Here is a 25,966-nt window from a genome sequence, read left to right on the forward strand (position 1 = left end):
CAGTAACCAGTCTGACTCTCAGTAACCAGCCTAACTCTCAGTAAACAGCTCTGAGTAACCAGCTATCAGGAACTAGCTTGGCTCTGAGTAACTAGCCTGGCTATCAGTAACCAGCCCTCAGTAACTAGCCTGACTCTCAGTAACCAGCTTTCAGTAACCAGTCTGACTCTCAGTACTTGCTTTCAGTAACCAGTCTGACTCTCAGTAACCAGCCTGGTCTCAGTAACCGCCTGGGTCTCAGTAACCAGTCTGAATCTCAGTAACCAGCCTGGCTCTCAGTAACCAGCTCTCAGTAACCGGCCTGGCTCTCAGTACCAGCTCTCAGAAACCGGCCTGGCTCTCAGTAACAAGCCTGGCTCTCAGTAACTAGCTGGCTCTCAGTAACCAGCCTGGCTTTCACTAACCAGTCTGACTCTCAGTAATCAGCCTGACTCTCAGTAACCGGCCTGGCTCTCAGTAACCAGCTCTGAGTAACCAGCTATCAGAAACTAGCTTGACTCTGAGTAACTAGCCTGACTCTCAGTAACCAGCTCTCAGTAACCAGTCTGACTCTCAGTAACCAGCTTCAGTAACCAGTCTGACTCTCAGTAACCAGCCTGGCTCTCCAGTAACCAGCTCTCAGTAACCAGCCTGGCTCGCAGTAACCAGCCTGGCTTCTCAGTAACGGCCTGACTCTCAGTAACCGGCCTGACTCTCAGTAACCGGCCTGACTCTCAGTAACTAGCCTGGCTCTCAGTAACCAGCCTGGTTCTCAGTAACCAGCCTCAGTAACCGGCCTGGCTCTCAGTAACCGGCCTGCCTCTTCAGTAACCAGCCTGGCTCTCAGTGGACCAGCCTCAGTAACCAGCCTGGCTCTCAGTAACCAGCCTGGTTCTCAGTTACCAGCCCTCCGTAACCTGCCTGGCTCTCAGTAACCAGCTCTCAGTAACCGGCCTGGCTCTCAGTAACCAGCTCTCAGTAACCTGCCTGGCTCTCAGTAACCAGCTCTCAGTAACCGGCCTGGCTCTCAGTAACCGGCTCTCATAAACCAGCCCTCAGTAACTGGCCTGGCTCCCAACAACAAGCTCTCAGTAACCGGCCTGGCTCCCAACAACAAGCTCTTAGTAACCGCCTGGCTCTCAATAACAGCTTGACACTCAGTGACCAGCTTGGCTCTCAGTAACCAGCTCTGAGTAACCAGCCTGGCTCTCAGTAACCAGCCTGGCTCTCAGTAACCAGCCTGGCTCTCAGTAACCGGCCTGACTCTCTGTAACTCGCCTGACTCTCAGTAATCAGCCTGATTCTCAGTAACAGCATTCAGTAACCAGTCTGACTCTCAGTAACCAGCTTTTAGTAACCAGTCTGACTCTCAGTAACCAGCTTTCAGTAACCGTCTGACTCCAGTAACAGCTTTCAGTAACAGTCTGACTCTCAGTAACCAGCCTGGGTCTCAGTAACAGCCTGGGTCTCAGTAACCAGCCTGGCTCTCAATAACCAGCTATCAGTAATCGGCCTGGCTCTCAGTAACCAGCCTGGCTCTCAGTAACTAGCCTGGCTCTCAGTAACGAGCCTGGCTCTCAGTAACCAGCCTGGCTCTCAGAAACCAGCCTGGCTCTCAGTAACTAGCCTGGCTCTCAGTAACTAGCCTGGCTCTCAGTAACTAGGCCTGGCTCTCAGTAACCAGCTCTCATTACCAGCCCTCAGTAACCAGCCTGGCTCTCAGTAACCAGCTTCAGTTACCAGCCCCCACTAACCGGCCTGGCTCCCAACAACAAGCTCTTAGTAACCTGCCTGGTTCTCAGTAACCGGTCTGGCTCTCAGTAACCAGCTCTCAGTAGCCAGCCCTCAGTAACCAGCCTGGCTGCCCAACAACAAGCTCTTAGTACCGGCCTGGCTCTCAATAAACAGCTTGACACTCAGTAACCAGCCTGGCTCTCAGTAACCAGCCTGACTCTCAGTAACTAGCCTGGCTCTCGGTAACCAGCCTGGTTTTCAGTGACAAGCCTGGCTTTCAGTAACAGCTCTGAGTAACCACCTGTCTCTCAGTAACCAGCCTGGCTTTCACTAACCAGTCTGACTCTCAGTAATCAGCCTGACTCTCAGTAACCGGCCTGGCTCTCAGTAACCAGCTCTGAGTAACCAGCTATCAGGAACTAGCTTGGCTCTGAGTAACTAGCCTGGCTATCAGTAACCAGCCCTCAGTAACTAGCCTGACTCTCAGTAACCAGCTTTCAGTAACCAGTCTGAATCTCAGTAACCAGCCTGGCTCTCAGTAACCAGCTCTCAGTAACCAGCCTGTCTCTCAGTGACCAGCTCTCAGTGACAGCCTGGCTCTCAGTAACCAGCTCTCAGTGACCAGCCTGGTTCTCAGTAACCAGCCTGGCTCCCAACAACAAGCTCTTGGTAATTGGCCTAACTCTCAGTAACTCGCCTGACTCTCAGTAAACCGGCCTGACTCTCAGTAACCGGCCTGACTCTCAGTAACCGGCCTGACTCTCAGTAACCGGCCTGACTCTCAGTAACCGGCCTGCTCTCAGTAACCAGCTTTCAGTAACCAGTCTGACTCTCAGTAACCAGCCCTCAGTAACTAGCCTGACTCTCAGTAACCAGCATTCAGTAACCGGTCTGGGTCTCAGTAACAGCCTGGCTCTCAGTAACCAGCTCTCAGTAACCACCTAGCTCTCAGTAACCTGCCTGGTTCTCAGTGACCAGCCTGGCTCTCAGTAACCAGCTCTCAGTAGCCAGCCCTCAGTAACCAGCCTGGCTCTCAGTAACCAGCCTGGCTCCCAACAACAAGCTCTTAGTAACCGGCCTGGCTCTCAGTGACCAGCTCTCAGTAGCCAGCCCTCAGTAACCAGCCTGGCTCCCAACAACAAGCTCTTTAGTAACCGGCCTGGCTCTCAATAAACAGCTTGACACTCAGTAACCAGCCTGGCTCTGAGTAACCAGACCTCAGTAACCAGCCTGGCTCTCAGTGACTAGCCTGCATCTCAGTAACCAGCCTGGCTCTCAGTAACCAGCCTGGCCTTCAGTAACAAGCCTGGTTCTCAGTGACCAGCCTGTCTTTCAGTAACCAGCTCTCAGTAACCAGCCTGGCTCCCAACAGAAAAGCTCTTGGTAACTGGCCTGACTCTCAGTAATCGGCCTGACTCTCAGTAACCGGCCTGACTCTCAGTGACCAGCCTGACTCTCAGGTGACCAGCCTGACTCTCAGTAACCAGCCTGACTCTCAGTAACTAGCCTGGCTCTCGGTAACCTGCCTGGTTCTCAGTGACCAGCCTGGCTTTCAGTAACCAGCTCTGAGTAACCAGCCTGTCTCTCAGTAACCAGCCTGTCTTTCAGTAACCAGCCTGTCTCTCAGTAACCAGCCTGGCTTTCACTAACCAGTCTGACTCTCAGTAATCAGACTCTCAGTAACCGGCCTGGCTCTCAGTAACCAGCTCTCAGTGACCAGCTATCAGGAACTAGCTTGGGCTCTGAGTAACTAGCCTGGCTATCAGTAACCAGCCCTCAGTAACTAGCCTGACTCTCAGTAACCAGCTTTCAGGAACCAGTTTGACTCTCAGTACCAGACCTCAGTAACCAGCCTGGCTCTCAGTAACCAGACCTCAGTACAGCCTGGTTCTCAATAACCAGACCTCAGTAACAGCTGGCTCTCAAAGCAGCTCTCAGTAACCAAGCTCTCAGTAACCAGCCTGGCTCTCAGTAACCAGATCTCAGTAAGCAGCCGGGCATTAGACCGGCCTGGCTCTCAGTAACCAGCTTTCAGTAACCAGTCTGACTCTCAGTAACACTCTATACTAGCCTGACTCTCAGTAACCATTCAGTCAGTAACCAGTCTGGGTCTCAGTAACCAGCCTGGCTCTCAGTAACCAGCTCTCAGTAACCGGCCTAGCTCTCAGTAACCTGCTGGTTCTCAGTGACCAGCCTGGCTCTCAGTAACCAGCTCTCAGTAGCCAGCCCTCAGTAACCAGCCTTGGCTCTCAGTAAACCAGCCTGGCTCCCAACAACAAGCTCTTAGTAACCGGCCTGGCTCTCAGTGACCAGCCTGGCTCTCAGTAACCAGCTCTCAGTAGCCAGTCCTCAGTAACCAGCCTGGCTCCCAACAAGCTCTTTAGTAACCGGCCTGGCTCAATAAAGCAGCTTGACACTCAGTAACCAGCCTGGCTCTGATAACCAGACCTCAGTAAGCAGCCTGGCTCTCAGTGACTAGCCTGCATCTCAGTAACCAGCCTGGCCTTCAGTAACAAGCCTGGTTCTCAGTGACCAGCCTGTCTTTCAGTAACCAGCTCTCAGTAACCAGCCTGGCTCCCAACAGAAAGCTCTTGGTAACTGGCCTGACTCTCAGTAATCGGCCTGACTCTCAGTAACCGGCCTGACTCTCAGTAACCGGCCTGACTCTCAGTAACCGGCCTGACTCTCAGTAACCGGCCTGACTCTCGGTAACTGGCCTGGCTCTCGGTAACCAGCCTGGTTCTCGGTGACCAGCCTGGCTTTCAGTAACCAGCTCTGAGTAACCAGCCTGTCTCTCAGTAACCAGCCTGGCTTTCACTAACCAGTCTGACTCTCAGTAATCAGACTCTCAGTAACCGGCCTGGCTCTCAGTAACCAGCTCTGAGTAACCAGCTATCAGAAACTAGCTTGACTCTGAGTAACTAGCCTGACTCTCAGTAACCAGCTTTCAGTAACCAGTCTGACTCTCAGTAACCAGTCTGGCTCTCAGTAACCAGACCTCAGTAACCAGCCTGGCTCTCAGTAACTAGCCTGCATCTCAGTAACCAGGACCTCAGTAACCAGCCTGGCTCTCAGTACCAGACCTCAGTAACCAGCCTGGTTCTCAATAACCAGACCTCAGTAACCAGCCTGGCTCTCAGGAAGCAGCTCTCAGTAACCAGCTCTCAGTAACCAGCCTGGCTCTCAGTAACCAGATCTCAGTAAGCAGCCGGGCACTTAGTAACCGGCCTGGCTTTCAGTAACCAGCCTGACTCTCAGTAACCGGCCTGACTCTCAATAACCGGCGTGACTCTCAGTAACCGGCCTGACTCTCAGTAACCAGCCTAGCTCTCAGTAACCAGCCTAGCTCTCAGTAACCAGCCTGGCTCACAGTAACCAGCATTCAGTAACCAGCCTGGCTCTCAGTAACCAGATCTCAGTAACCAGCCTGGCTTTCACGAACCAGTCTGACTCTCAGTAATCAGACTCACAGTAACAAGCCTGGATCTCAGTAACCAGCTCACAGTGACCAGCTATCAGGAACGAGCTTGGCTCTGAGTAACTAGCCTGGCTATCAGTAACCAGCCTGGCTCCCAACAACAAGCTCTTGGTAACTGGCCTGACTCTCAGTAACCGGCCTGACTCTCAGTAACCGGCCTGACTCTCAGTAACCGGCCTGACTCTCAGTAACGGCCTGACTCTCAGTAACCAGTCTGACTCTCAGTAACCAGCCTAACTCTCAGTAAACAGCTCTGAGTAACCAGCTATCAGGAACTAGCTTGGCTCTGAGTAACTAGCCTGGCTATCAGTAACCAGCCCTCAGTAACTAGCCTGACTCTCAGTAACCAGCTTTCAGTAACCAGTCTGACTCTCAGTAACTTGCTTTCAGTAACCAGTCTGACTCTCAGTAACCAGCCTGGTCTCAGTAACCAGCCTGGGTCTCAGTAACCAGTCTGAATCTCAGTAACCAGCCTGGCTCTCAGTAACCAGCTCTCAGTAACCGGCCTGGCTCTCAGTAACCAGCTCTCAGTAACCGGCCTGGCTCTCAGTAACAAGCCTGGGTCTCAGTAACCAGCCTGGCTCTCAGTAACTAGCCTGGCTCTCAGTAACCAGCCTGGCTCTCACAAACCAGTCTGACTCTCAGTAATCAGCCTGACTCTCAGTAACCGGCCTGGCTCTCAGTAACCAGCCCTCAGTAACCAGCCTGGCTCTCAGTAACCAGCCTGGCTCTCAGTAACCAGCCTGACTCTCAGTAACTAGCCTGGCTCTCGGTAACCAGCCTGGTTCTCCGTGACCAGCCTGGCTTTCAGTAACCAGCTCTGAGTAACCAGCCTGTCTCTCAGTAACCAGCCTGGCTTTCACTAACCAGTCTGACTCTCAGTAATCAGCCTGACTCTCAGTAACCAGCCTGGCTTTCACTAACCAGTCTGACTCTCAGTAACCAGACTCTCAGTAACCAGCCTGGCTCTCAGTAACCAGCCTGGCTCCCAACAACAAGCTCTTGGTAATTGGCCTAACTCTCAGTAACTGCCTGACTCTCAGTAACCGCCTGACTCTCAGTAACCGGCCTGACTCTCAGTAACCGGCCTGACTCTCAGTAACCGGCCTGACTCTCAGTAACCGGCCTGACTCTCAGTAACTAGCCTTCCCTCTCTCACAGCTGGTTATAAATCACTGATTGCTGTAATAACTTGCTCCATGGCTTTCTGCTGTTAACCTTAGTTTTCAATCCAGATGTTCTGAATGTGCTCTCCCTCACAACTCGCCAAGGGATGGATACCTTCTTACGCACATGTATGACCTGACCCAATTTCGATGCATAGTCTGGCCTAGATCTTAGCGTCTGCAGCCCTCGGCCGCTGTGACTGAGAACAACTGTAATATTGGAGGTAATTACAATCACTCCAAATCTAAGAAAAAAACTTTTCGACCCAACAAGTACCAAGAGACAGAAGTTTCCATGATTGGATGATGCAGTGCAATTCGGATGTGATACTAATTCCTACAGTAAGGCCAGTAACCAGTCTGACTCTCAGTAACCAGCCTAACTCTCAGTAAACAGCTCTGAGTAACCAGCTATCAGGAACTAGCTTGGCTCTGAGTAACTAGCCTGGCTATCAGTAACCAGCCCTCAGTAACTAGCCTGACTCTCAGTAACCAGCTTTCAGTAACCAGTCTGACTCTCAGTAACTTGCTTTCAGTAACCAGTCTGACTCTCAGTAACCAGCCTGGGTCTCAGTAACCAGCCTGGGTCTCAGTAACCAGTCTGAATCTCAGTAACCAGCCTGGCTCTCAGTAACCAGCTCTCAGTAACCGGCCTGGCTCTCAGTAACCAGCTCTCAGTAACCGGCCTGGCTCTCAGTAACAAGCCTGGCTCTCAGTAACTAGCCTGGCTCTCAGTAACCAGCCTGGCTCTCACAAACCAGTCTGACTCTCAGTAATCAGCCTGACTCTCAGTAACCGGCCTGGCTCTCAGTAACCAGCTCTGAGTAACCAGCTATCAGGAACTAGCTTGGCTCTGAGTAACTAGCCTGGCTATCAGTAACCAGCCCTCAGTAACTAGCCTGACTCTCAGTAACCAGCTTTCAGTAACCAGTCTGACTCTCAGTAACCAGCCTGGCTCTCAGTAACCAGCTCTCAGTAACCAGCCTGGCTCGCAGTAACCAGCCTGGCTCTCAGTAACCGGCCTGACTCTCAGTAACCGGCCTGACTCTCAGTAACCGGCCTGACTCTCAGTAACTAGCCTGGCTCTCAGTAACCAGCCTGGTTCTCAGTAACCAGCCCTCAGTAACCGGCCTGGCTCTCAGTAACCGGCCTGCCTCTCAGTAACCAGCCTGGCTCTCAGTGACCAGCCCTCAGTAACCAGCCTGGCTCTCAGTAACCAGCCTGGTTCTCAGTTACCAGCCCTCCGTAACCTGCCTGGCTCTCAGTAACCAGCTCTCAGTAACCGGCCTGGCTCTCAGTAACCAGCTCTCAGTAACCTGCCTGGCTCTCAGTAACCAGCTCTCAGTAACCGGCCTGGCTCTCAGTAACCGGCTCTCAGTAACCAGCCCTCAGTAACTGGCCTGGCTCCCAACAACAAGCTCTCAGTAACCGGCCTGGCTCCCAACAACAAGCTCTTAGTAACCGGCCTGGCTCTCAATAAACAGCTTGACACTCAGTGACCAGCTTGGCTCTCAGTAACCAGCTCTGAGTAACCAGCCTGGCTCTCAGTAACCAGCCTGGCTCTCAGTAACCAGCCTGGCTCTCAGTAACCGGCCTGACTCTCTGTAACTCGCCTGACTCTCGGTAATCAGCCTGATTCTCAGTAACCAGCATTCAGTAACCAGTCTGACTCTCAGTAACCAGCTTTTAGTAACCAGTCTGACTCTCAGTAACCAGCTTTCAGTAACCAGTCTGACTCTCAGTAACCAGCTTTCAGTAACCAGTCTGACTCTCAGTAACCAGCCTGGGTCTCAGTAACCAGCCTGGGTCTCAGTAACCAGCCTGGCTCTCAATAACCAGCTATCAGTAATCGGCCTGGCTCTCAGTAACCAGCCTGGCTCTCAGTAACTAGCCTGGCTCTCAGTAACGAGCCTGGCTCTCAGTAACCAGCCTGGCTCTCAGAAACCAGCCTGGCTCTCAGTAACTAGCCTGGCTCTCAGTAACTAGCCTGGCTCTCAGTAACTAGCCTGGCTCTCAGTAACCAGCTCTCAGTTACCAGCCCTCAGTAACCAGCCTGGCTCTCAGTAACCAGCTCTCAGTTACCAGCCCCCACTAACCGGCCTGGCTCCCAACAACAAGCTCTTAGTAACCTGCCTGGTTCTCAGTAACCGGTCTGGCTCTCAGTAACCAGCTCTCAGTAGCCAGCCCTCAGTAACCAGCCTGGCTCCCAACAACAAGCTCTTAGTAACCGGCCTGGCTCTCAATAAACAGCTTGACACTCAGTAACCAGCCTGGCTCTCAGTAACCAGCCTGACTCTCAGTAACTAGCCTGGCTCTCGGTAACCAGCCTGGTTTTCAGTGACAAGCCTGGCTTTCAGTAACCAGCTCTGAGTAACCAGCCTGTCTCTCAGTAACCAGCCTGGCTTTCACTAACCAGTCTGACTCTCAGTAATCAGCCTGACTCTCAGTAACCGGCCTGGCTCTCAGTAACCAGCTCTGAGTAACCAGCTATCAGGAACTAGCTTGGCTCTGAGTAACTAGCCTGGCTATCAGTAACCAGCCCTCAGTAACTAGCCTGACTCTCAGTAACCAGCTTTCAGTAACCAGTCTGAATCTCAGTAACCAGCCTGGCTCTCAGTAACCAGCTCTCAGTAACCAGCCTGTCTCTCAGTGACCAGCTCTCAGTGACCAGCCTGGCTCTCAGTAACCAGCTCTCAGTGACCAGCCTGGTTCTCAGTAACCAGCCTGGCTCCCAACAACAAGCTCTTGGTAATTGGCCTAACTCTCAGTAACTCGCCTGACTCTCAGTAACCGGCCTGACTCTCAGTAACCGGCCTGACTCTCAGTAACCGGCCTGACTCTCAGTAACCGGCCTGACTCTCAGTAACCGGCCTGGCTCTCAGTAACCAGCTTTCAGTAACCAGTCTGACTCTCAGTAACCAGCCCTCAGTAACTAGCCTGACTCTCAGTAACCAGCATTCAGTAACCAGTCTGGGTCTCAGTAACCAGCCTGGCTCTCAGTAACCAGCTCTCAGTAACCACCTAGCTCTCAGTAACCTGCCTGGTTCTCAGTGACCAGCCTGGCTCTCAGTAACCAGCTCTCAGTAGCCAGCCCTCAGTAACCAGCCTGGCTCTCAGTAACCAGCCTGGCTCCCAACAACAAGCTCTTAGTAACCGGCCTGGCTCTCAGTGACCAGCCTGGCTCTCAGTAACCAGCTCTCAGTAGCCAGTCCTCAGTAACCAGCCTGGCTCCCAACAACAAGCTCTTTAGTAACCGGCCTGGCTCTCAATAAACAGCTTGACACTCAGTAACCAGCCTGGCTCTGAGTAACCAGACCTCAGTAACCAGCCTGGCTCTCAGTGACTAGCCTGCATCTCAGTAACCAGCCTGGCTCTCAGTAACCAGCCTGGCCTTCAGTAACAAGCCTGGTTCTCAGTGACCAGCCTGTCTTTCAGTAACCAGCTCTCAGTAACCAGCCTGGCTCCCAACAGAAAGCTCTTGGTAACTGGCCTGACTCTCAGTAATCGGCCTGACTCTCAGTAACCGGCCTGACTCTCAGTGACCAGCCTGACTCTCAGTGACCAGCCTGACTCTCAGTAACCAGCCTGACTCTCAGTAACTAGCCTGGCTCTCGGTAACCTGCCTGGTTCTCAGTGACCAGCCTGGCTTTCAGTAACCAGCTCTGAGTAACCAGCCTGTCTCTCAGTAACCAGCCTGGCTTTCACTAACCAGTCTGACTCTCAGTAATCAGACTCTCAGTAACCGGCCTGGCTCTCAGTAACCAGCTCTCAGTGACCAGCTATCAGGAACTAGCTTGGCTCTGAGTAACTAGCCTGGCTATCAGTAACCAGCCCTCAGTAACTAGCCTGACTCTCAGTAACCAGCTTTCAGGAACCAGTTTGACTCTCAGTAACCAGACCTCAGTAACCAGCCTGGCTCTCAGTAACCAGACCTCAGTAACCAGCCTGGTTCTCAATAACCAGACCTCAGTAACCAGCCTGGCTCTCAGGAAGCAGCTCTCAGTAACCAGCTCTCAGTAACCAGCCTGGCTCTCAGTAACCAGATCTCAGTAAGCAGCCGGGCACTTAGTAACCGGCCTGGCTCTCAGTAACCAGCTTTCAGTAACCAGTCTGACTCTCAGTAACCAGCCCTCAGTAACTAGCCTGACTCTCAGTAACCAGCATTCAGTAACCAGTCTGGGTCTCAGTAACCAGCCTGGCTCTCAGTAACCAGCTCTCAGTAACCGGCCTAGCTCTCAGTAACCTGCCTGGTTCTCAGTGACCAGCCTGGCTCTCAGTAACCAGCTCTCAGTAGCCAGCCCTCAGTAACCAGCCTGGCTCTCAGTAACCAGCCTGGCTCCCAACAACAAGCTCTTAGTAACCGGCCTGGCTCTCAGTGACCAGCCTGGCTCTCAGTAACCAGCTCTCAGTAGCCAGTCCTCAGTAACCAGCCTGGCTCCCAACAACAAGCTCTTTAGTAACCGGCCTGGCTCTCAATAAACAGCTTGACACTCAGTAACCAGCCTGGCTCTGAGTAACCAGACCTCAGTAAGCAGCCTGGCTCTCAGTGACTAGCCTGCATCTCAGTAACCAGCCTGGCCTTCAGTAACAAGCCTGGTTCTCAGTGACCAGCCTGTCTTTCAGTAACCAGCTCTCAGTAACCAGCCTGGCTCCCAACAGCAAGCTCTTGGTAACTGGCCTGACTCTCAGTAATCGGCCTGACTCTCAGTAACCGGCCTGACTCTCAGTGACCAGCCTGACTCTCAGTAACCAGCCTGACTCTCAGTAACCAGCCTGACTCTCAGTAACTAGCCTGGCTCTCGGTAACCTGCCTGGTTCTCAGTGACCAGCCTGGCTTTCAGTAACCAGCTCTGAGTAACCAGCCTGTCTCTCAGTAACCAGCCTGTCTCTCAGTAACCAGCCTGGCTTTCACTAACCAGTCTGACTCTCAGTAATCAGACTCTCAGTAACCGGCCTGGCTCTCAGTAACCAGCTCTCAGTGACCAGCTATCAGGAACTAGCTTGGCTCTGAGTAACTAGCCTGGCTATCAGTAACCAGCCCTCAGTAACTAGCCTGACTCTCAGTAACCAGCTTTCAGGAACCAGTTTGACTCTCAGTAACCAGCATTCAGTAACCAGCCTGGCTCTCAGTAACCAGACCTCAGTAACCAGCCTGGCTCTCAGTAACCAGCCTGGCTCTCAGTAACCAGACCTCAGTAACCAGCCTGGCTCTCAGTAACCAGACCTCAGTAACCAGCCTGGTTCTCAATAACCAGACCTCAGTAACCAGCCTGGCTCTCAGGAAGCAGCTCTCAGTAACCAGCTCTCAGTAACCAGCCTGGCTCTCAGTAACCAGATCTCAGTAAGCAGCCGGGCACTTAGTAACCGGCCTGGCTTTCAGTAACCAGCCTGACTCTCAGTAACCGGCCTGACTCTCAATAACCGGCGTGACTCTCAGTAACCGGCCTGACTCTCAGTAACCAGCCTAGCTCTCAGTAACCAGCCTAGCTCTCAGTAACCAGCCTGGCTCACAGTAACCAGCATTCAGTAACCAGCCTGGCTCTCAGTAACCAGATCTCAGTAACCAGCCTGGCTCACAGTAACAAGCCTGGATCTCAGTAACCAGCTCACAGTAACCAGCCTGGCTCTCAGTAACCAGCCTGGCTCCCAACAACAAGCTCTTGGTAACTGGCCTGACTCTCAGTAACCGGCCTGACTCTCAGTAACCGGCCTGACTCTCAGTAACCGGCCTGACTCTCAGTAACCGGCCTGACTCTCAGTAACCAGTCTGACTCTCAGTAACCAGCCTAACTCTCAGTAAACAGCTCTGAGTAACCAGCTATCAGGAACTAGCTTGGCTCTGAGTAACTAGCCTGGCTATCAGTAACCAGCCCTCAGTAACTAGCCTGACTCTCAGTAACCAGCTTTCAGTAACCAGTCTGACTCTCAGTAACTTGCTTTCAGTAACCAGTCTGACTCTCAGTAACCAGCCTGGGTCTCAGTAACCAGCCTGGGTCTCAGTAACCAGTCTGAATCTCAGTAACCAGCCTGGCTCTCAGTAACCAGCTCTCAGTAACCGGCCTGGCTCTCAGTAACCAGCTCTCAGTAACCGGCCTGGCTCTCAGTAACAAGCCTGGGTCTCAGTAACCAGCCTGGCTCTCAGTAACTAGCCTGGCTCTCAGTAACCAGCCTGGCTCTCACAAACCAGTCTGACTCTCAGTAATCAGCCTGACTCTCAGTAACCGGCCTGGCTCTCAGTAACCAGCTCTGAGTAACCAGCTATCAGGAACTAGCTTGGCACTGAGTAACTAGCCTGGCTATCAGTAACCAGCCCTCAGTAACCAGTCTGACTCTCAGTAACCAGCCTGGCTCTGAGTAACCAGCCTGGCTCTCAGTAACCAGCCTGACTCTCAGTAACTAGCCTGGCTCTCGGTAACCAGCCTGGTTCTCCGTGACCAGCCTGGCTTTCAGTAACCAGCTCTGAGTAACCAGCCTGTCTCTCAGTAACCAGCCTGGCTTTCACTAACCAGTCTGACTCTCAGTAATCAGCCTGACTCTCAGTAACCAGCGTGGTTCTCAGTAACCAGCCTGGCTCTCAGTAACCAGCTCTCAGTGACCAGCCTGGTTCTCAGTAACCAGCCTGGCTCCCAACAACAAGCTCTTGGTAATTGGCCTAACTCTCAGTAACTCGCCTGACTCTCGGTAACCAGCCTGGTTCTCAGTGACCAGCCTGGCTTTCAGTAACCAGCTCTGAGTAACCGGCCTGACTCTCAGTAACCGGCCTGACTCTCAGTAACCGGCCTGACTCTCAGTAACCGGCCTGACTCTCAGTAACCGGCCTGACTCTCAGTAACTAGCCTGGCTCTCAGTAACCAGCTTTCAGTAACCAGTCTGACTCTCAGTAACCAGCCCTCAGTAACTAGCCTGACTCTCAGTAACCAGCATTCAGTAACCAGTCTGGGTCTCAGTAACCAGCCTGGCTCTCAGTAACCAGCTCTCAGTAACCGGCCTAGCTCTCAGTAACCTGCCTGGTTCTCAGTGACCAGCCTGGCTCTCAGTAACCAGCTCTCAGTAGCCAGCCCTCAGTAACCAGCCTGGCTCTCAGTAACCAGCCTGGCTCCCAACAACAAGCTCTTAGTAACCGGCCTGGCTCTCAGTGACCAGCCTGGCTCTCAGTAACCAGCTCTCAGTAGCCAGTCCTCAGTAACCAGCCTGGCTCCCAACAACAAGCTCTTTAGTAACCAGCCTGGCTCTCAATAAACAGCTTGACTCTCAGTAACCAGCCTGACTCTCAGTAACTAGCCTGGCTCTCAGTAACCAGCTTTCAGTAACCAGTCTGACTCTCAGTAACCAGCCCTCAGTAACTAGCCTGACTCTCAGTAACCAGCATTCAGTAACCAGTCTGGGTCTCAGTAACCAGCCTGGTTCTCAGTAACCAGCCCTCAGTAACCGGCCTGGCTCTCAGTAACCGGTCTGGCTCTCAGTAACCGGCCTGCCTCTCAGTAACCAGCCTGGCTCTCAGTGACCAGCCCTCAGTAACCAGCCTGGCTCTCAGTAACCAGCCTGGTTCTCAGTTACCAGCCCTCCGTAACCTGCCTGGCTCTCAGTAACCAGCTCTCAGTAACCGGCCTGGCTCTCAGTAACCAGCTCTCAGTAACCTGCCTGGCTCTCAGTAACCAGCTCTCAGTAACCGGCCCGGCTCTCAGTAACCGGCTCTCAGTCACCAGCCCTCAGTCACTGGCCTGGCTCCCAACAACAAGCTCTCAGTAACCGGCCTGGCTCTCAATAAACAGCTTGACACTCAGTGACCAGCTTGGCTCTCAGTAACCAGCCTGGCTCTCAGTAACCAGCCTGGCTCTCAGTAACCGGCCTGACTCTCTGTAACTCGCCTGACTCTCAGTAATCAGCCTGATTCTCAGTAACCAGCATTCAGTAACCAGTCTGACTCTCAGTAACCAGCTTTCAGTAACCAGTCTGACTCTCAGTAACCAGCTTTCAGTAACCAGTCTGACTCTCAGTAACCAGCTTTCAGTAACCAGTCTGACTCTCAGTAACCAGTCTGGGTCTCAGTAACCAGCCTGGGTCTCAGTAACCAGCCTGGCTCTCAATAACCAGCTATCAGTAATCGGCCTGGCTCTCAGTAACCAGCCTGGCTCTCAGTAACTAGCCTGGCTCTCAGTAACCGGCCTGACTCTCAGTAACCGGCCTGACTCTCAGTAACCAGCCTGACTCTCAGTAACCGGCCTGACTCTCAGTAACCGGCCTGACTCTCAGTAACCAGCCTGACTCTCAGTAACTAGCCTGGCTCTCGGTAACCAGCCTGGTTCTCAGTGACCAGCCTGGCTTTCAGTAACCAGCTCTGAGTAACCAGCCTGTCTCTCAGTAACCAGCCTGTCTCTCAGTAACCAGCCTGGCTTTCACGAACCAGTCTGACTCTCAGTAATCAGACTCTCAGTAACCGGCCTGGCTCTCAGTAACCAGCTCTCAGTGACCAGCTATCAGGAACGAGCTTGGCTCTGAGTAACTAGCCTGGCTATCAGTAACCAGCCCTCAGTAACTAGCCTGACTCTCAGTAACCAGCTTTCAGTAACCAGTCTGACTCTCAGTAACCAGCCTGGCTCTCAGTAACCAGCTCTCAGTAACCAGCCTGGCTCGCAGTAACCAGCCTGGCTCTCAGTAACCGGCCTGACTCTCAGTAACCGGCCTGACTCTCAGTAACTAGCCTGGCTCTCAGTAACCAGCCTGGTTCTCAGTAACCAGCCCTCAGTAACCGGCCTGGCTCTCAGTAACCGGTCTGGCTCTCAGTAACCGGCCTGCCTCTCAGTAACCAGCCTGGCTCTCAGTGACCAGCCCTCAGTAACCAGCCTGGCTCTCAGTAACCAGCCTGGTTCTCAGTTACCAGCCCTCCGTAACCTGCCTGGCTCTCAGTAACCAGCTCTCAGTAACCGGCCTGGCTCTCAGTAACCAGCTCTCAGTAACCTGCCTGGCTCTCAGTAACCAGCTCTCAGTAACCGGCCTGGCTCTCAGTAACCAGCTCTCAGTAACTGGCCTGGCTCTCAGTAACCGGCTCTCAGTAACCAGCCCTCAGTAACTGGCCTGGCTCCCAACAACAAGCTCTCAGTAACCGGCCTGGCTCCCAACAACAAGCTCTTAGTAACCGGCCTGGCTCTCAATAAACAGCTTGACACTCAGTGACCAGCTTGGCTCTCAGTAACCAGCTCTGAGTAACCAGCCTGGCTCTCAGTAACCAGCCTGGCTCTCAGTAACCGGCCTGGCTCTCAGTAACCGGCCTGACTCTCTGTAACTCGCCTGACTCTCAGTAATCAGCCTGATTCTCAGTAACCAGCATTCAGTAACCAGTCTGACTCTCAGTAACCAGCTTTCAGTAACCAGTCTGACTCTCAGTAACCAGCTTTCAGTAACCAGTCTGACTCTCAGTAACCAGCTTTCAGTAACCAGTCTGACTCTCAGTAACCAGCCTGGGTCTCAGTAACCAGCCTGGGTCTCAGTAACCAGCCTGGCTCTCAATAACCAGCTATCAGTAATCGGCCTGGCTCTCAGTAACCAGCCTGGCTCTCAGTAACTAGCCTGGCTCTCAGTAACTAGCCTGGCTCTCAGAAACCAGCCTGGCTCTCAGTAACTAGCCTGGCTCTCAGTAACTAGCCTGGCTCTCAGTAACTAGCCTGGCTCTCAGTAACCAGCCTGGCTCTCAGTAACCAGCTCTCAGTTACCAGCCCTCAGTAACCAGCCTGGCTCTCAGTAACCAGCTCTCAGTTACCAGCCCTCACTAACCTGCCTGGCTCTCAGTAACCAGCTCTCAGTAACCAGCCCCCACTAACCGGCCTGGCTCCCAACAACAAGCTCTTAGTAACCTGCCTGGTTCTCAGTAACCGGTCTGGCTCTCAGTAACCAGCTCTCAGTAGCCAGCCCTCAGTAACCAGCCTGGCTCCCAACAACAAGCTCTTAGTAACCGGCCTGGCTCTCAATAAACAGCTTGACACTCAGTAACCAGCCTGGCTTTCACGAACCAGTCTGACTCTCAGTAATCAGACTCTCAGTAACCGGCCTGGCTCTCAGTAACCAGCTCTCAGTGACCAGCTATCAGGAACGAGCTTGGCTCTGAGTAACTAGCCTGGCTATCAGTAACCAGCCCTCAGTAACTAGCCTGACTCTCAGTAACCAGCTTTCAGTAACCAGTCTGACTCTCAGTAACCAGCCTGGCTCTCAGTAACCAGCTCTCAGTAACCAGCCTGGCTCGCAGTAACCGGCCTGACTCTCAGTAACCGGCCTGACTCTCAGTAACTAGCCTGGCTCTCAGTAACCAGCCTGGTTCTCAGTAACCAGCATTCAGTAACCAGTCTGACTCTCAGTAACCAGCTTTCAGTAACCAGTCTGACTCTCAGTAACCAGCTTTCAGTAACCAGTCTGACTCTCAGTAACCAGCTTTCAGTAACCAGTCTGACTCTCAGTAACCAGCCTGGGTCTCAGTAACCAGCCTGGGTCTCAGTAACCAGCCTGGCTCTCAATAACCAGCTATCAGGAATCGGCCTGGCTCTCAGTAACCAGCCTGGCTCTCAGTAACTAGCCTGGCTCTCAGTAACTAGCCTGGCTCTCAGTAACTAGCTTGGCTCTGAGTAACTAGCCTGGCTATCAGTAACCAGCCCTCAGTAACTAGCCTGACTCTCAGTAACCAGCTTTCAGTAACCAGTCTGAATCTCAGTAACCAGCCTGGCTCTCAGTAACCAGCTCTCAGTAACCAGCCTGTCTCTCAGTGACCAGCTCTCAGTGACCAGCCTGGCTCTCAGTAACCAGCTCTCAGTAACCAGCCTGGCTCTCAGTGACTAGCCTGCATCTCAGTAACCAGCGTGGTTCTCAGTAACCAGCCTGGCTCTCAGTAACCAGCTCTCAGTGACCAGCCTGGTTCTCAGTAACCAGCCTGGCTCCCAACAACAAGCTCTTGGTAATTGGCCTAACTCTCAGTAACTCGCCTGACTCTCAGTAACCGGCCTGACTCTCAGTAACCGGCCTGATTCTCAGTAACCGGCCTGACTCTCAGTAACTAGCCTGGCTCTCAGTAACCAGCTTTCAGTAACCAGTCTGACTCTCAGTAACCAGCCCTCAGTAACTAGCCTGACTCTCAGTAACCAGCATTCAGTAACCAGTCTGGGTCTCAGTAACCAGCCTGGCTCTCAGTAACCAGCTCTCAGTAACCGGCCTAGCTCTCAGTAACCTGCCTGGTTCTCAGTGACCAGCCTGGCTCTCAGTAACCAGCTCTCAGTAGCCAGCCCTCAGTAACCAGCCTGGCTCTCAGTAACCAGCCTGGCTCCCAACAACAAGCTCTTAGTAACCGGCCTGGCTCTCAGTGACCAGCCTGGCTCTCAGTAACCAGCTCTCAGTAGCCAGTCCTCAGTAACCAGCCTGGCTCCCAACAACAAGCTCTTTAGTAACCGGCCTGGCTCTCAATAAACAGCTTGACACTCAGTAACCAGCCTGGCTCTGAGTAACCAGACCTCAGTAACCAGCCTGGCTCTCAGTGACTAGCCTGCATCTCAGTAACCAGCCTGGCTCTCAGTAACCAGCCTGGCCTTCAGTAACAAGCCTGGTTCTCAGTGACCAGCCTGTCTTTCAGTAACCAGCTCTCAGTAACCAGCCTGGCTCCCAACAGCAAGCTCTTGGTAACTGGCCTGACTCTCAGTAATCGGCCTGACTCTCAGTAACCGGCCTGACTCTCAGTGACCAGCCTGACTCTCAGTAACCAGCCTGAATCTCAGTAACCAGCCTGACTCTCAGTAACTAGCCTGGCTCTCGGTAACCTGCCTGGTTCTCAGTAACCAGCCTGACTCTCAGTAACCAGCCTGACTCTCAGTAACCAGCCTGACTCTCAGTAACCAGCCTGACTCTCAGTAACTAGCCTGGCTCTCGGTAACCTGCCTGGTTCTCAGTGACCAGCCTGGCTTTCAGTAACCAGTCTGACTCTCAGTAATCAGACTCTCAGTAACCGGCCTGGCTCTCAGTAACCAGCTCTCAGTGACCAGCTATCAGGAACTAGCTTGGCTCTGAGTAACTAGCCTGGCTATCAGTAACCAGCCCTCAGTAACTAGCCTGACTCTCAGTAACCAGCTTTCAGGAACCAGTTTGACTCTCAGTAACCAGCATTCAGTAACCAGCCTGGGTCTCAGTAACCAGCCTGGGTCTCAGTAACCAGCCTGGCTCTCATTAACCAGCTCTCAGTAACCGGCCTGGCTCTCAGTAACCAGCCTGGCTCTCAGTAACTAGCCTGGCTCTCAGTAACTAGCCTGGCTCTCAGTAACCAGCTTGGCTCTCAGTAACCTGCCTGGTTCTCAGTGACCAGCCTGGCTCTCAGTAACCAGCTCTCAGTAACCAGCCCTCAGTAACCAGCCCTCAGTAACCGGCCTGGCTCTCAATAAACAGCTTGACACTCAGTAACCAGCCTGGCTCTCAGTAACCAGCCTGACTCTCAGTAACTAGCCTGGCTCTCGGTAACCAGCCTGGTTCTCAGTGACCAGCCTGGCTCTCAGTAACCAGCTCTCAGTGACCAGCCTGGCTCTCAGTAACCAGCTCTCAGTGACCAGCCTGGCTCTCAGTAACCAGACCTCAGTAACCAGCCTGGCTCTCAATAACAAGCTCTCAGTAACCAGCCTGGCTCTCAGTAATCAGCTCACAGTAACCATCCTGGCTCTCAGTAACTAGCATGGCACTTAGTGACCAGCCTGGTTGTCAGTAACCAGCCTGGCTCTGAGTAACTCTGAGTAACCAGCCTGGCTCTTAGTAACCGGCCAGACTCTCAGTAACCAGCGTGTTTCTCAGTAACCAGCGTGTTTCTCAGTAACCAACGTGTTTCTCAGTGACCAGCGTGTTTCTCAGTGACCAGCGTGTTTCTCAGTGACCAGCGTGTTTCTCAGTGACCAGCGTGTTTCTCAGTGACCAGCGTGTTTCTCAGTGACCAGCGTGTTTCTCAGTGACCAGCGTGTTTCTCAGTGACCAGCGTGTTTCTCAGTGACCAGCGTGTTTCTCAGTGACCAGCGTGTTTCTCAGTGACCAGCGTGTTTCTCAGTGACCAGCGTGTTTCTCAGTGACCAGCGTGTTTCTCAGTGACCAGCGTGTTTCTCAGTGACCAGCGTGTTTCTCAGTGACCAGCGTGTTTCTCAGTGACCAGCGTGTTTCTCAGTGACCAGCGTGTTTCTCAGTGACCAGCGTGTTTCTCAGTGACCAGCGTGTTTCTCAGTGACCAGCGTGTTTCTCAGTGACCAGCGTGTTTCTCAGTGACCAGCGTGTTTCTCAGTGACCAGCGTGTTTCTCAGTGACCAGCTGACCAGCGTGTTTCTCAGTGACCAGCGTGTTTCTCAGTGACCAGCGTGTTTCTCAGTGACCAGCGTGTTTCTCAGTGACCAGCGTGTTTCTCAGTGACCAGCGTGTTTCTCAGTGACCAGCGTGTTTCTCAGTGACCAGCGTGTTTCTCAGTGACCAGCGTGTTTCTCAGTGACCAGCGTGTTTCTCAGTGACCAGCGTGTTTCTCAGTGACCAGCGTGTTTCTCAGTGACCAGCGTGTTTCTCAGTGACCAGCGTGTTTCTCAGTGACCAGCGTGTTTCTCAGTGACCAGCGTGTTTCTCAGTGACCAGCGTGTTTCTCAGTGACCAGCGTGTTTCTCAGTGACCAGCGTGTTTCTCAGTGACCAGCGTGTTTCTCAGTGACCAGCGTGTTTCTCAGTGACCAGCGTGTTTCTCAGTGACCAGCGTGTTTCTCAGTGACCAGCGTGTTTCTCAGTGACCAGCGTGTTTCTCAGTGACCAGCGTGTTTCTCAGTGACCAGCGTGTTTCTCAGTGACCAGCGTGTTTCTCAGTGACCAGCGTGTTTCTCAGTGACCAGCGTGTTTCTCAGTGACCAGCGTGTTTCTCAGTGACCAGCCTGCACCTCAGTAAACGGCCTGGCTCTCAGTAACCAGCTTGACTCTCAAGAGACCAACCTGGCTTTCAGTAACCAGCCTGACTCACAGTAATCAACCTGACTCTCAGTAACCGGCCAGAGTCTCAGTAACTAGCCTGGCTCTGAGTAACCAGCCTGGCTATCAGTAACCAGCCTGGCTATCAGTAACTAGCCTGGCTCTCAGTAACCAGCTCTCAGTAACCGGCTCTCAGTAACCAGCTCTTTTGCCAATCCTCACTTAATACTCTCTGGAATTAAGTCAGAGTGTGTCCCTCCAGAGGGAGAAAGTGCACACTCCATTTCAATAATAGGAGGTTTCCATGTACAATTCTCAGTTTGGTTTGGATACTCCTCAGCAATGTTGATGGGTTTTCTGCATATGTCACCCAGCTGTACAAAAAAAAGCAAAGCATCGTTACTCTAAAGCAGCCACTAATAATATCACCACTGGGTGAAGAAAGGAATAACAGACAGTCTCAATCTCTGGATGTGGATAATGCAGTAACAATTAGCTCTAACTAATATCTAATGTCAGTGCATCAAGTGGAGTCATGAACAATCTTAAAAACAGCTCAATGATAAACTAATACGTTTCCATGTATTTAACTCTTAAGACAAACAATAAAAAAGCGAATCTCTGGATCTTTCTTCTGCACTGGGGATCAACACTAAATATTCCTGGCATATTCACAACCCTCCTTGCAAACAGTGCTTTCCTCATTGCTTATGACATTCTCCCCACAAGCATCTGACCAGATTATTCACCAGGGGGATTGGCTAAGTGTCTTTATAGGAGTCAAGGGTCCATCGTTTTGTGATAAACACCAGGCCTTATTTATACAAAAGTATGACTGGATGTTCTTAATTGTCTCCTGGCACTGAATGTGTTATTGCACTGGCTGAATCTGTGAACAAACACCTGTCTTTTAAACCAAATGACACAAACAGAGTGTCAACAGGGCATCATATAATCTTACTTCCTTGCAATTTTCCCTCATTAATCTCAGTAATGAAAAATCTTTTTGGTTTCTATGTGTGCAAACATTCTCATTCCACAAATTAGATTTGAAGTGTAGATGATCAAGTACAATCATCCTAAACTGACCAGTAATCAATAGGTTGGAACCTCAGATAGCTACATAGACACAATAAATTATAGCAGACAATCAACAACGTGCACTCATAGCATCCTCCATGCAGGTAAACCGGGTAACAGGAAGATAATGACAAAGACAAAAAATTACATTTGTATAGCACCTTTCATGTCAGGAGGACGTCCCAAGGCATTAGACAGAAACAAAATAAGCAACCAAAACACATACAGTAAACTCCAAATAACTAAACCCTGGCTTAATTTGTCACTACGAAAATTAAGATGCAATTCTGTCGATATCCTAGCCACTTCCCATGCAACATATTAATAAAGGACTTTGCTTGATTGTCACTCCACTTAACACATAACTCTTTGCATTCTAGAACCTTTGTAAGTACTTACAATGTAAAATTGGTCGGACAGCTTGTCCTATAAGATGGTGTCTTGCATTGCAGAGGCCTCCCGCCCTATCCTGTCACTGATGCAGGTGCTTGGCAGTGGTTGGGCAGTTGCTCAGATCACAGAGGCCTCTGTTCTATTGGAGGGCATGGCATCCTGCCCCATCCCAGACTATCTTGTCGGACAGGCCCACAAATGGACCAAAGGCCTCTGAGACAGGATTGTGCAATCGAATTAAGTGACAGACAATCAAAATCAATAATTGTCACAATAATAGCAATAATAATCGCTGCATTTGCTATAGAGCCTTATCACATTGTTGAGATATCTCAAAGTGTTTTCAGGATTTACTGTGGAGTGACTGTGTGTTTTGTGGGCAAAATGTGGCATCCAGTTTGCGCACAGCAATGTCCCACAAACAGCCATGGAGTGAGTGACCAATTTTATATGCGGAATTGTTGGCCAGGACACTGGGAGTAATCCCCTTCTCTTTTCGAACAGTGACATGGGATCTTTAATGTCCACCTAGACAGACAGGATCGGTTTAACATCTCATCCGGAACATGGCATTAGTAAACCGAGTATCAGTTTAGACGACGTGATTCCAAATCCCAATGTGGAGCTTTAATTCACAACCTTCTGACCCAGAGGGAACAATGCACTGAGCCAGGCTGACACATAGTGATAGGCCTTCAAAATTAATATCTGTCACAAAATCAACTAACCACATTTTAAATGTGAACTTTTTTCATTAAAAACATCTTTAAAAACTTGCAAAAAAAATCAGTGATAAAGAAACGTTGCCATTGAAAGCTCATAACTAACAAATAGCTTTTCTGCTTCAATCCAGCCTTCATCTTTTACTGATGCTAGTTTGCTTTCCACACCCTGGGCCACTTACCAATACATTGTGAACCATCTGCAGTGGAATGGTACCCTTCAAGACATTTGCAAAAGTAACCTCCGATTGTGTTGGAACATTGACCTCCCTCGCAGATCCCAGGGATTGTGGCACACTCATCGATATCTGCATAGCAATAAACACACGTGAAATGTAAGCTGCTGCCTCTCCCAATTCTCAACGTGGAGATATTATTCCCGTGATGAATGCAATATAAAATTACATTTGTGTAACATCTTCCATGCCGGGAGGAAGTCTCAAGCTGAAAGGCAGTATACAAATGTTTACTGAGGAGCTGATGGGAGGAATGTTTGTCATTACGACAATTCTCTGTTTCTCTCTCCTTTGCTGAAAACTGATTTCAAACAAATGACTCAGGTGATCATCTCATGCTTTGTACATTTATTTTATTTTCAAATTGAGACAGGTCACATACTAAATATCCAACATTACTAGAAGTGGCAATGCTCAAAGTAACAAATTATTTCTTCTTTGAATCAATCTTTGTTTTCCTTTTTCTGACCCCTAGTGAAACACTATTCTAATATTAACTCTACCATTTCAAATAAAGTTTATGGTTTCATTAGAATTATTGTTTTCAAGCTAATATTAAGTCATCAGACTATTTCTATATTTCTGGAAAAGCTGATTTCTAACCAGTGACTCAAAAGTTTGCTGATTCCTCATCTCCCAGCTCCACTTTCTGGCCCCCTTCCTGTCCAACGTCATCAACCTCTTCTTGTCCACCGGTTCAGTTCCTATCCCCTTAAAAACAGCCGTTATCATCCCCATCCTGAAAAAACCTTCCCTGGACCTATCCTTCCGCTCCAGCTACCGCCCCATCTCTAACCTCTCATTCCTCTCCTAGGTCCTGGAATGAGTCGTGGGGTCCAAGCTCCACTCCTTTCTCTCTCGCCATTCCCTCTTTGAACCCCTCCAATCCGGCTCTGCGCTGCCCACGGCACGGAAACAGCCCCGTGACAGTCACTAATGACATTCTGAACATCTGTGATCAGGGCTCCCTCTGCCTCCTTGTCCTCCTCGACCTCTCTGCCGCCTTTGACACTGTCGACCACTCCATCCTCATACACCGCCTCTCCTCTTTAATTCATCTTCACGGACCTGCCCTTGTCTGGTTCGATTCCTATCTCTCTCACTGACTCCACTTTGTTGCCTCTAACGGTTTCTCCTCTAACCTCCACTGTCACATCTGGTGTCCCCCAGGGCTCTGTCCTTGTCTCCTCTTTAATATCTACACACTCCCCTTCGTGACATCATCCGCAGACATGGGGTCAACTTCCATATGTATGCGAATGACACCCAACTCTATCTTTCTGCCCCCACCCTCAACTCCAGGGCCACTGCTGACCTGACAGACTGTCTGTCTGCCCCCACCCTCAACTCCAGGGCCACTGCTGTCCTGACAGACTGTCTGTCTGCCCCACCCTCAACTCCAGGGCCACTGCTGTCCTGACAGACTGTCTGTCTGCCCTCACCCTCAACTCCAGGGCCAGTGCTGTCCTGACAGACTGTCTGTCTGCCCTCACCCTCAACTCCAGGGCCACTGCTGTCCTGACAGACTGTCTGTCGGACATCAAGTCCTGGATGAGGGCAAATTTCCTACAGTTCAATGTGAACAAGACTGAGGTCCTCCTGATTGGCTCACACCAGCGCCTCCGCACCTCAGGCTCTGGCAGCATCAACCTCCATGATTGCTCACTACAACTCACCAACTCACCGCCAGTCAGGAACCGAGGTGTCTTGTTTGACCCTCAACTGTCTTTTCTTCCCCACATCCAAGCCATGACCCGCTCTGCCTTCTCTCACCTCCGTAACATCACCCGACTGCGCCACTACCTCTCCCCTCAGGCGCTGAAACTCTTGTTCACGCCTTCATCACCTCCAGGCTCGACTATGCAAACTCCCTGCGTGTCGGCCTTCCCAACTCCTCCCTCCACAGCTGCAGATAATCCAGAACTAACTCTGCAGCCCGTGTCCTCTCCCGCACCAAACTCCATCTCCCCCACTCTCGCCCGACTCCATTGGCTCCTTCAGCCACTCTGCCCCCAACCTCTGGAATTCCATCCCCCAATCACTCCGCCTCGCCCCTTCTTTAGTCTCCTTCAAGTCCCGCCTCAAGACCCTCCTCCTCGACCATGCCATCGGCCAACCCCCTTCCCCTCCCTTCTCCCCCCGACCCCAGCTTGGGTTTGAAATATTGTACACTATCCAGCACCTTGGGACGTCCTCCTGACATGAAAGGCGCTATACAAATGTAATCTTGTTGTTGTTTCATTGCAATTTCAGTCTTGCCAATCAGTTACCATTATAAATTCCCAAACCGTTCACAACATATTAATAGCAGCTTAAGACATATTTGGATCCTGACTACAGTTCTGATCATTACATTACTTGAAGATATAATAGCATTGAAGAAAGAAGAGTAAGTACAGCATAGATTTATGGGACTGTCCCCAGGGATGAATAGATATACAATACAGAAGGACTGGGGGTTGGAACTGTTTTCTACTGCTCAGTGCTGACTCATTAACATTTTGCAATTTTCTACAATAGTGACATCAAGAAAAAAGTATATTATATTAAACATAAGTGATGCTAAATATTGATGTTGTAGCAATTTATTGTACTTCACATTACACTTTACTAACAATCTGAGTTTATTATAATAATAACGATAATAACAATAATAATAATTAATGATAATCCTTCACTTTGTCAGCTCAGAATATAAAAGTTGTGCTCTTGTATAATGCTGTCTGGCTTCTGACCATCACAGCAGATTCTGTAACAATCGGGAGCTCATGACTGAAGAATAAGCACATTGATCTCTATGTAGTATATTAGTCACTCACAAAGCACAACCTTCTAAACTACCCAGACCAACAATCATATATCTTGGTGAGACACAGTGAGACAGTGAAATACTGAGATAGTGAGACAGTGAGACAATGAGATGCAATAACAACAACAACAAAATTCCATGTGTAAAGCACTTTTCATGGAGGACGTCCCAAGACAGAGTTACAAACCCGAGCTGAGGGTCGGGGTCGGGGAGGTGGAGGGCAGGGAGGGAAGTAGGGCAATCGAAAGCATGGTCGAAGAGCAGGGTCTTGAGGTGGGTCTTGAAGGTGGCGAGGGAGGGGGTGAGATGGAGGGACTGCGGGACGGAATTCCAGAGGGTGGGGGCAGAGTGGCAGAAGGCCCGCCCTCCGATAGTGGGGCAAGTGAGGCAGGGGATGTGTAGCAGGCTGGAGCCCGCTGAGCAGAGGGA

General features: G+C 51.2%; 1 protein-coding gene across 1 annotated transcript in view; it reads right to left on the reverse strand.

Moving 5' to 3' along the window:
* LOC103190448 (fibrillin-2-like) overlaps positions 1–25,966 on the reverse strand; it is a 225,936-nt gene that overhangs the window by 122,674 nt on the left and 77,296 nt on the right. Inside the window, exon 6 of the mRNA XM_042342958.1 lies at positions 22,675–22,800. Within this exon, the coding sequence (XP_042198892.1) occupies positions 22,675–22,800 (126 nt within the window). The remainder of the gene's footprint in view (positions 1–22,674; positions 22,801–25,966) is intronic.

This window comes from Callorhinchus milii, unplaced genomic scaffold (assembly GCF_018977255.1).
Source record: "Callorhinchus milii isolate IMCB2004 unplaced genomic scaffold, IMCB_Cmil_1.0 Scaffold22, whole genome shotgun sequence".
NCBI classification, from domain to species: Eukaryota; Metazoa; Chordata; class Chondrichthyes; order Chimaeriformes; family Callorhinchidae; genus Callorhinchus; species Callorhinchus milii.